This window comes from Vigna radiata, chromosome 6, assembly GCF_000741045.1.
Source record: "Vigna radiata var. radiata cultivar VC1973A chromosome 6, Vradiata_ver6, whole genome shotgun sequence".
NCBI lineage: Eukaryota > Viridiplantae > Streptophyta > Magnoliopsida > Fabales > Fabaceae > Vigna > Vigna radiata.
The window spans coordinates 27,925,023-27,936,264 of NC_028356.1; the positions used below are offsets into that span (position 1 = coordinate 27,925,023).

At 35.0% G+C, this 11,242-nt stretch overlaps 1 protein-coding gene across 7 annotated transcripts; it reads right to left on the reverse strand.

The window, feature by feature from the left end:
• Positions 1–118: 118 nt before the first annotated feature.
• On the reverse strand, positions 119–6,232 carry LOC106765166 (putative wall-associated receptor kinase-like 16). 7 transcript variants are annotated; one of them, XM_014649693.2, is made up of 5 exons: positions 5,896–6,232; positions 4,102–4,170; positions 2,342–3,249; positions 1,770–1,943; positions 119–1,441 (listed from the first exon to the last, which is right to left on the reverse strand). In XM_014649693.2, the coding sequence occupies exons 3-5, from the start codon at positions 3,246–3,248 to the stop codon at positions 240–242; spliced, it is 2,283 nt and encodes a 760-aa protein (XP_014505179.1). In that variant the 5' UTR covers position 3,249; positions 4,102–4,170; positions 5,896–6,232; the 3' UTR covers positions 119–239. The 7 variants fall into 7 exon arrangements, with proteins under 7 accessions (XP_014505179.1, XP_022638066.1, XP_022638065.1 ...); XM_022782345.1 differs by having other exon boundaries at positions 4,102–4,898; XM_022782344.1 differs by having other exon boundaries at positions 4,102–5,554.
• Positions 6,233–11,242: the final 5,010 nt, after the last annotated feature.

Sequence of the window (11,242 nt, forward strand, 5' to 3'; positions counted from 1 at the left end):
ATATATATATATATATATATATATATATATATATATATATATATATATAAGGATTTTATAATCCTTCGTCTATTAAAGGAATGACAAGTACATAAATCTATAGAAATTATAATAATATCTAAATTATAACTAATACAATATTTAATTGTCTAATATCCGTTAATAGAATATTTGACATATCTTACCCATGCCTTATGTATTGATCATCTTCCATATCTTAACCGTGCCTTATGGGTTGATCATCTTCCATCACCGAAATCAATTACTTCGTGTTCTCTCAAGCTATCATATTCAGTATTTTGTTGGCTGCTAGTGTCACCATGTTCACAAGAGCTCTGTGTCTCACGAAGTAAGTATTGACTCTCATTACAAATTTTGTCTGTATTGATCCCAGGGTCTTTCTTCGTAAGCTTTATTCCCTCTAGTTCCATTGTCACTTCTTTCATGCTAGGCCTTTCCTCCCCTGTAAGTCTCAAGCATCTGGCAGCAAGAATAGCAACCTGCATAATCTCCTGCTGGTTTTCTTCATCCAAAAGTCCCACCTGAATAACATCAAACAGACGATCCTCTTTCAAGCTACATAGAAAGTGAACTGTAAGACTTCGTTGCTCTTCTGCCCTGGAAAAAGAAAAAGCTTTCTCCCCTGTAAGCAGTTCTACAAGCACTACCCCAAAACTATAGACATCACTCTTTTCTGTCAATTGGCTTGATTGCATGTACTCTGGGTCTAAATACCCCAAGGTCCCTTGCACAATTGTGGTTATCTCAGTATGGTCAATTGGAACCAATCTTGAAGCTCCAAAGTCAGAAACTTTTGCAGTGTAAGTGTCATCTAAGAGTATGTTAGCAGTCTTCACATCTCTGTGGATGATGGGTATGCAAGCTTCTGAGTGCAAATATGATAGAGCTGCAGCTGCTTCTGTAGCTATCCTTAGACGTGTTTTCCATGACACATTTACTCCCTGACCTTGGTTATGCAAATAATCATAAAGGGTGCCATTGTTAACAAATTCATAGACTAATAAAGGAACTTCTGTCTCCAGACAACATCCCAAGAGTTTGACCACATTCCTGTGATTAATTTGTGACAGTATAATGACCTCATTGATGAATTGTTCCACCTGGTTCTGATCCACTATCTTGGACTTTTTGATAGCTACAACTTTGTTGTTGGAGAGAAATCCTTTGAAAACTGTACCATAACCTCCTTTACCTATGATTAAGCTCTCATCAAAATTGTTGGTGGCTTTCTTAAGTTGTTCTGCACTGAAAATTGTAGTGGTCTGAGATGAGTCTTCTTCTGTAGAGAGTTGTTGTCTCAGAATGATGCCTCCGTTCTGCTGAAAAAACTTCTGCTTTAATTTTATGTCTTTCCTTTTCTGGTACATTAAGTACAACCAAGAAATCCCTAGGAACAGAGCAATTAATCCTACACCTGCGCCTGTTAGCAAAATATGAATATGAATAAAGCACTTTTATACAATAGAGTTAGAAAATTTTAATAACCCATTTTTTGTTTTTTGATAAAAAAAATATAGTTTGACATTATCTTTTAAAAAATAAAATATTTACTTTAATTAATAACAATAATATTTAAAAAAGTGAACTGTTAATATATTATCTGTTAAATGAGTCTTTTTATTCTTAAGGCTTTCATAGTAACACTTCCTTTTCATAACCACAAATTATTTCAATAGTTCTGTGTTGAATAACCATTGTTTTAAAACATCAAGAAAAGCAAAACTGAAATAAATTATTTATTTACATACCGATGACGATCTTCTTAAAAGCATCGGCCGGCTGCCTTCGGTGGCATCCTCCGCTTTCTTTTTTCCCATTTCCGATAAGTCCGTCAGGACAGAAACATTCAAAAGAGCCCGGAGTTTCACGACAATGATCTTCACTATCGCAATTGTGTTTGTTACTACTACACTCAAGAATGTCTACAAAGAAATTGTAAGTCTAAATGACACATTAAACAAGACACGTGAATAATATATATAAAAAAAACTTACAAATTTTCTATTTTAAAATCTTAGGTTGAATAAGAAGGAAAGAGAAAGAAGATTTAGAATAAAAAGCTTGACATCAAATTAATAAATGAAAAATGATATTTTAACACCATTTTTTGACACCATTTTAACAGTGCACACGTGTCAAAATGTGATTGGACGATTTCAAATTAAAAAAGTTGAGGCAGGGATATATTTGGAAGAGAAAAACCAAAGTTTGTTTTTTTAATTTGTAATCGTCCAATCACATTTTGACACGTGTGCAGTGTCAAAATGGTATCAAAAAATGGTGTTAAAATATTATTTTTTTTAATAAATTAAGGAATTACCTTGGCAACCATGGGGAAGGTAAGCGTTTCCCTGAAAGCCTTTTTTACATTTGCATCGGTAACCATATTCAGACGGGGATTTCTCACACTCGCTATCAGGACTCTTGCATGCATAACCTGGTCTGCCCTTGGAAGCTTCGCACGTGTCGTTTCCGACGCTCCAATCCATGACAAGAGGTGTCATATTGAACGGGACGCGCCTTAAATGATCGACGGAGAAAAGGTAGTTGCCGTTTTTGACGACGAAGGAGTAGCCACACTTGTTAAAATCGGAAGTGGAATTGAAATTGTGGAAGGAGGAAGCTTCAAAAGAGATGTTCTTCATCCGAGGAGGAATGTCGACCTGGCAACACCCTATGCCTGTGCAGTTTCCATATCTCTGCATGCTTTCAACGCTCTGTAAGCTGTCGCATCTGGTCAAGCACCCCGTTGAAGATTGTGTGCCGTTCCGGAAAGTGTTGAGATAGCCGTAGGTATCGCAGCCTACGGTCACGAACTTGTTGTCCTCACTAGAAATGGCAAAAGCCGGTGTTGTGAGACTGATATAGTAGCCGTATGTTTCTTCTCTACCTAACGATTCGTTTTTGCAGACCTCGGAGATTTGCATGAGCACGTCCATTTTACCGGCGAGGCTTATGTTCAGAATTTGGACGTTACCTTTACCGCGATATAAGGTAGAGTTTGTGCATGTGAGATTCAATGCTTCCTCCAGAAAACAGTTTTTACCGGTGAGCTTTGAATTGCCGATGCCGAACGGATACGGAATCGGTGAAACATTTCCGCATGAGCACGGGCAGCCGGGCAGTGAGTGCGGGCAGCCGGGCAGGGCTTGGCTGGTGGCTTCTAAAGCCATCAGTAACACCACGGTCAGTCGGGTCAGTTGCTTCTGCATCTCCTTCAGTCTCATTCTTGCCATATATGCACAATGAAAATGTTTTTTTAACAATTATTTTACAAAAGAATACGTGGCTTATGATTAGTTCATTTACATACTTTTTTGAAAATAAATTTAAACAAACTATTAAAATAATCATATTTTATTGTCCAAAAAATTATTTAAAAAAATAGTTATTAACATCAGACACCTATCCATAAACTAATACCTCCTTTTAATTTACATAACTCCAAATTAATAAAGAAACCGTACTTGATATCAATATAAAGTGATGACTAATTAAATTTTAAGTTTATAATAAATAAATTTGTACATTTCCAAATTGTCTGTTCTTTTTATTTTTATATAAATAAATTATATTTTTTTAATTAAACTTTTATCTACTTACTTCTTTTAAGTTTATTCTTGTTTTGTCGTCTAGCATTTTTTTATTTTCATACGTTAAAAATTATGAAAATTTTATATTAATTTAAAATAATATTATGATGAATGTAAAAACAGAAAAAAAAATTATTGTTTAGTGTATAATGACAATTAATGTAAAATCAATTTTTATAACGATTTTAATCAAGTTGACACGTTTCAATTACATATAAATTATATATATATATATATATATATATATATATATAAAGTGTAAAATATGAATTTGAAAACTTAAAATTAAGATTTGAATAATTTCTTAATTTTAGATAGTCTAATTATTTTAATAAAATATTATAATTTTAAACGTTTTTCAAATGTTTTGTTATAAATTATATTAGTCCTCGTTTTTACGGAAATTTTGATTTTCGTCCTTTAAAGCTTAACGCATTTAAAAACCAACTGTGACTAACGTTAGACTGACACGATTTTTTCTTCTTACATTTAGTCAGTGTTTTTCACCTTTTCTCCCCCTCTCTCCCTCGTCTCTTCCTTCCATCTTCTACCTAACCTTCCCTCAATCAGAGAAATACACAAGAAGAAGAAAAAAAATTACAAAAGAATGCAAACCATTCTGATATTAATCCAAACAATGGAAAGGAATGTTTTCCTACATACATCTAATTGTTCATCAAGATACCACAAAAAACACACAGCAAGCTTCCTCCAAAATATATAATCTATTTACCAAACCATGACATTATTACCTTAATTTTTGGTAATCAGTATAGTTTCTGGTGTTTGGTAATCAGTATAGTTTCCAGATGACATTGCTCTATTATTTAAGAGGTATAGCAAAATCCAACGTACAACAAAATATACTACCACTTCAACTCAAATTACTTTTTTTCCTTTAAAAATAAACTCAAACCAAAAAGATTTGTTTATTACCTAAATTCTCCAACTCAAATTTCGCTTTCCTCACACAACTCGATCATCGGTGACAATGGAGTGAAGGAAGATATCGGCTTCGGAGACAACGTCATGGTCACCGACCCATCCGATGTGTACTTTCTCGGGCACCCTCTCTTCTTTTTAGCTAGCTTCATCACTGGCGACACTTTCATTGCTGCCGTGTGCGGCGGTTTTACTGAAGGAGCACTCCCTACCGTCGCCGGAATTTGTGTCGTGGATCCACTTGCGAGAGTTGGGTTGTCGTTCCTTGGAGCTACATGGTAATCCAACGGAGCATCCGATCCCACCACCATTCGTTGTGAGTTGAGGAACAGAATAGGGATGCTGGGTGGGAAGGTTGGGTTGAGAGAGGGTGGGGAGGTTGAGTGGAAGATGGAAGGAAGAGATGAGGGAGAAAGAGGGAGAAAAGGTGAGAAACACTGACTCAGTATAAGAAAAAACAAATCGTGACAGTCTACCATTAGTCATATAGGTGTTAGTTTTGAAGGACTAAAATCAAAGTTTCCTTAAGGAGAAACACTAAAATGTACCTTATTTCGAAGTAGGGACTAAAACCAAAACCGCTTGATAATATAGGGACTAACATCATATTTAACCCTTTTGTAAATTATTTATAATTAGTTACGTAATTATAATTAATTCAATTCAATTTCATTTAATGAATTAATGATTATACTATTCATATAATTATAAGTAGTTGAAATTTTATTTTGAAATCTGTTTACTCTTTAAGGATGTTCATATCTGTCAACGGTTTGAGATCTGTTTAAGTGATACAAATATCTGGTTAAGATAAATGCGTTTTAATCATTAAAAATTAAATATTTTATAAGGAAAAAAGGAAATGGAAAGGTATAGGGAATAATGATAGAAAGACTCTACCATTTTCATCTTTGAGCGGAAGAAGGAGAGAAATCCTTCTCCATATTTGGTCTCTTCTTCACACGGAGAGGGAAAGGCCCCTCTCATGGTACCTCTTCCTAGAGGCGCAGCATAACAAAAGGGTGATGAGAGTGATGAATGTGGGTTGGGATTATGGGTACAGACACAAGAAGATGTTTTATCTGTTTTTAACTTGGTATGAACTGTATGAAATGATTTCTCTGTCTTGATTATTTTGTGGAGGAGATTATGGTTGGGCTTAATGATGAATGAAATAAATCTAACATGAATTGGTGAATCATGGAAGAAATTAACGGAGAGTGACGAAATGGAGGTAACATCACAAGTAATAATAATATCCACATATTAACAACACATTAATATAGAATACTAAACCTTGAAACACATTCAAACTATTTCATACATATTCATGACATACCTGTTAATGCTTTCTTCTAAATTTTCTCTTCCCTTGTTTCTCCTCTTTCTTCCTGTTCCAGTCTTCTAGTTTTTTCGTTATTTTTTCTCCTTTCGGATCTTTTTCTCCTTTTCCTATATTCCAGACTCTTTCTTCTGTTTGTTCTCCATTTTTCTTCTTTGGCCTTTATTTCAAGTTTTGGAGAGAGTTAACATGAGTCTTTCCTCTTCTCCCTCTTTCCAATTTCTTCACTTTTTATTTTCTTCTTTTTAAGTCACGAACCTTATCCAACCAAGTACCTCTGTCCTTAGAATGGCCCCTACATTATCAACAATCATTTACCCCATCCTTGGATCCTTCTCAAAACCACTGTGTTCAATCTTGTTTTCAATAATGTGATTTTTCCACCATTGATCAGTGTCGGCAAAGATTTAGGGTGTGTTTTATTTGGGAAGATGATTTGGAAGAGAGTGAGTGAAAGAATTTCAAGAGATTTGAGAGTAAATTTTTTATTGTTTATTTGAGTGAATTTGGAGGTGAGTGAAAGTGAGTTTGAAAGTAAAGTTTGTAAAAATTAGTTTAGGATTAGACTGATGTGACAGATAAAAATATAGTTTAATTGGTAGAAAATGAAGATTACCAAAATAATCTAATTATAAAAGTAGTACAAAATGATAATTGTTGATGTTATATTTAATTGTAAAAATATTTATAAAGAGAAAAAAAATTAGAAATAATTATTAAAAATAATTTATAAAATATAAAAAAATGTAATTTAGTAAATCAAATTAATTTTTTTGAAAATAATTATTTTTAATATAATTTCTTCTAACATTTACAATGTTCAACTTCTTCAAAGAATTAGTCAAAAAATGTTTACTAAAAAGTTGAAAGATTAGAAATGAAGACGAATTTGTGGGATGAAGAGTTTTTTTATCACCTGCAAAAGTGCAGAAATCCGGAGGATTATAGCATAAAGTCTTATTTGCCCTCAATTTTCATATAATTTATTACCTTCCTAAGTTGAGCTTGCTTGAGACCGTATCGTTCTTTGGCCAATTTTGTTGTTGTTTTTAAGTTGTAGGGTTGTAGATGAGGACCAAAAACAACCTTGTGTATGGTATATGAGGTTGATGGCATGAAGAACAAAATGGTTGAAGATAAATATGTGTGTTTGAAGTTGAAGAAGATGAAGAACAGTGCTTGAAATGAAATTGGAGTGAGATGTATTTGGTTCCAATCCAACAGTATTCGGTTTCGCGCGTGCCAAGGATTTACACAAAACCTGTATTCGGTTCCCCATTATGTAGAACCACTAGTATTCGGTGCCCGACAACGTTGTATTCGGTTCCACGACAACCACACTCCTTATTCCTCGAACCTCGTGGTCGACCTCTTGGGCAAGAATCGCTTCTTCAACGCGATGTGGGTATGAGCAGGTGGGCATGAGCAAGGCACAACTGTTGTAGCAATGTAGAACTTAGATGTGTGTTAATGGAGGGCAAAGGTGTTACCAATGAGGAGCATTGGTAAATTTGAAGATAAATGATTTTGATGATGCTACAAGAAGATAAACTCGAAGAATCAAGTTATAATTGATTTAAAAGAACTTTTATAGATTATCAATTTTTGAAAAACCCTGTAACGGACTTGAATAATCGATTATCACTAACAATAATCGACTACCACTAGTAGTTGTAATGTGTCTTTTCAATTTTAGACCAGTTGGCTATATATAGTTGTCTTAAACCCTTAGAGGGTTAACTCTGAGCTTTTTGAGAATACAATGTAATATGAGGAAGTTCCAAAAAGCTAGTTCATTGCATTGCCTAGTCTCGTGAATAGGAGAAGCTCGCACTTTGTGTGTCAAAGGTCGGAGTGGTTCTCTTCGAGTTGACAAAGCTGCTATCTTCCGGTTCGTTGGTCGAAGGAAGATTGTTTTTTACACTGTTCTGGTTCGTTGGTCAAAGGAAAGTGTAGGTTGCTTGCTTCCAGTTCGTTGGTCGAAGGAGGCTTCCTTCCGGTTCGTTCGTCGAAGGAAGACTTTATTATTATATTCATATTCACTTGATCGTAAATCTATGAAACTTATTTTTAATGAAAACGTTCATCACTTTTTATAGTCATTAACAACTAGATGTAGATTCTTTTCAATCGAACCAGTATAAAAATTCTGTGTGATTTTTTCTACTCGCACATCAACTGTTCGATAAATTTTCTCTAAGAAAACAAATTTTCTAAAACGGACCATCGTAACTTGAGTTGTGACCGTAACACAGTTTCTGCTTATTTTATTCCGCTAGACGACTCTACGATATCGATTGTCCCTGATACCGACAAAAGGCAATTGATCCTGCTACATGGCGTTGGTACGAAGTGAAAGAGGACTTCCTGGATTGTGCCACGTGTCTGAGGACGTTAGTGGATAGTGGTGATAATGAGGCAATGTTTATTTGCACTAGCGAGGACTTGATCTTGCTTTACGGCAACCAGTGGCAGAAGATACTGACGATGTCGGGGGAGATATGCAACTTAGTGAACGTTGGGGCATGAGATGGGATGCTAGTTTTGATTGGATGTAGCAGCTACGGTGAAGCCCACGTGGCTTTTGGTTTCAATTTTGAGAGTTGCAATGGGAGGAAAATGGATTACCTAGAAGGGTTCATGGGCCATATCCAAACTAGGGATGGCACAAAAACCCGTACCCGTGGGTACCCGTGGATAAAATACGCAACGGGTATTTAGTACTCGCAGGTAAAAGGTACCTGCGGGTAGCTGGTATTTTAATACTCGCTTGTTAATAGGTCGGGTTCGGATATCACACTACCTGTACCCACGAGTACCCGCTACCCGCCTGAAATTACAATTTTATCCTTCGTTGTAATTATTTTCTGAACTGATGTATTCTCTCAAACCCTAAATCTCATTTCTTTCTCCCTCATCACACTCCAACCATCTTTCAAACCCTAGATCTCAGTTTTTTCTCCCTCATCACACTGCAACCAGTCTCCCTCATCACACTCTAGCCATCTCTCAAACCCTAGATTTCAGTTCTTTCTCCCTTGTCACACTCCAACTAGAAGGTTAAAGTTACTGCTTTTCTTTCCACGGCAAACAACCCAATGTTGAGGGTGAGGATGATCTGCGTCTTGAGCAGAGGAAACAACCTCACAACGGCGATGACAGAGCGATGGCGCGGCGAGGGTGTGGCGAAAGCGTAGCTTGTGGAGCAGCGATGACGCGACTCAGGGAGACGTTCTTCCTTTCTTCTTCGTTGGGCTTGGCGGAGTTTCACTGGATCGGGAGCGAACTCCTTTCTCGTGGTGCGACGAGGCGTTGCGATGGAAGCTTGGAGGCGGTGAGGCACTGGATCAGCGATTCGTGAAGTTTACTTTTCGTTTGGGTTTTGTATAAATTTGTTTTTCATTTTTTCGATTATGATGAATTCTATGAATGAGGTGATGGAGAGAAGGTTAGGTATTGCTTGTGGTTGAGATGACTCATAATGTTGGTGATTAGTTTCGTGGCTAGTGCTTTTGGTGTTCTGTTTTTACCACCGAATCCTCTCCTCTCCTTTCGGACAGAGTTGAGTGAGTGCGGTGGTTGTTGGTGGCTTCGCTGGCATTTCTCTTCTTCTTACTAGTTTTCCTCTTCCTCATCTGGATATAACGAGGCGGTGACGATGTTTCCGGAAATTCAATCAGGAAACCGGAGAAGGAGAGGTGTGTCATGTTCTGGTGAGGCGATTCACTCTCTTTGCAGCCACGACATCTCGCTCTTTTCCCCTCTCTGACAAAACCTAAATCTGAGCCTCTTCCTTCAAACCCTTTTAGATTTATTTTGTGATTTTATTCATATTACTTTTGTTTCCTATTCTACAATTTTCTTTACTCTGTAATTTATTTATTTTTCCAACTTTTAAATTTATCTATGATTTTATTCATATTTATTTCGGTTTGTTTCTGAATAAAGGGAGAGATGTTGTAAACTAGTAATTTCAATCATGAAATTTGTTTAAAAAGAATTAAAACAATATTTGTGATAACCATTTAAAAATGGTACAAATTGTAATCTATCCTTTCTGTTTCCGCTCTATAATTTTGTTTACTGTGTAATTTATTTATGTTTTCCAATTTTTAGATTTATTTGTAATTTTATTCATATTATTTCTGTTTTCAACTCAATAAAATATTTTTTTTTTAAATTTTTGCGGGTTAAAAACAGGTATCCAACGGATACCCGTGGGTTGAAAAAAACCCGCGGATTTTTTTTATGCGGGTATCTGGCGGGTAGCGGGGCGAGTAACGGGTGCAATTTTATCCAACGGGTCGGGTTGCGGGTAAACACTATCTGTGTCCGACCCGACCCGACCCGTTGTCATCCCTAATCCAAACCGATTACGTTTTGGAGATTTATGATTTTTCCTTTTCTATTTTTCCATATAAAATTATACAAATTAAGAATTTACAACATAAACAAATACAGGGTTGGTTTGTTAATAACTTCATTAGACCTTAATTGATATTTCACAGTTAAAATATTCCTTTTGTTCATTCTATTAGGTTGTAAAGTGTTTTTTTAATGTCTTAAACATGGAAGTTCATTTCTAATCTTTCCATTTTTCAATATAGCAAACATTAATTTTGACTAATTCTTTGAAGAGGTTAAAGATTGCAAATATTAGAAGAAATTATATTAAAAATAATTATTTTCAAAAAAATTAATTCGATTTACTAAATTATAATTTTTTTTACATTTTATAAATTAGGTTTAAACCTCTTTTTGGTCCCTAAGTTATGAGCGGATGTTCAGTTTAGTTCCCGCTTTTAAAAATGTAAATCTTTGGTTCCTAAGTTATAAAAAATGTATCAAATGAGTCCTTTTTTGATGTTCATGGTCAAAGTACAAAGAACAATTTAAAGTGTTGTTATTATTAAGAAACAAATCAGAGCAATCTAAAGATGTAGCAGTTGTTAAGAAACAACCAAAAACAGTATTTCAAGTCAAAAAAGGACTCATTTGATACATTTTTTATAACTTAGGGACCAAAGATTTACATTTTTAAAAACGCAGACTAAACTGAACATCCGCTTATAACTTAGGGACCAAAAAGAGGTTTAAACCTATAAATTATTTCTAATTTTTTTCTCTTTATAAATATTTTTACAATTAAATATAACATCAACAATTATCATTTTATACTACTTTTATAATTAGGATTATTTTGGTAATCTTCATTTTCTACCAATTAAACCATATTTTTATCTGTCACATCGGTCTAATCCTACACTATATTTTACAAACTTTACTTTCAAACCCACTCTCACTCACCTCCAAATTCACTCAAATAAACAACAAAATATTTACT

Excerpts from the sequence above, each read along its gene's own strand:
- LOC106765166 (XM_014649690.2), bottom strand. The coding sequence starts at position 3,257 with ATGGCAAGAATGAGACTGAAGGAGATGCAGAAGCAACTGACCCGACTG. Across the intron at positions 1,944-2,341 it reads CCTTCCCCATGGTTGCCAAG|ACATTCTTGAGTGTAGTAGT; the intron begins GTAATTCCTTAA and ends ATTTCTTTGTAG. Across the intron at positions 1,442-1,769 it reads TTTTAAGAAGATCGTCATCG|GCGCAGGTGTAGGATTAATT; the intron begins GTATGTAAATAA and ends TTTTGCTAACAG.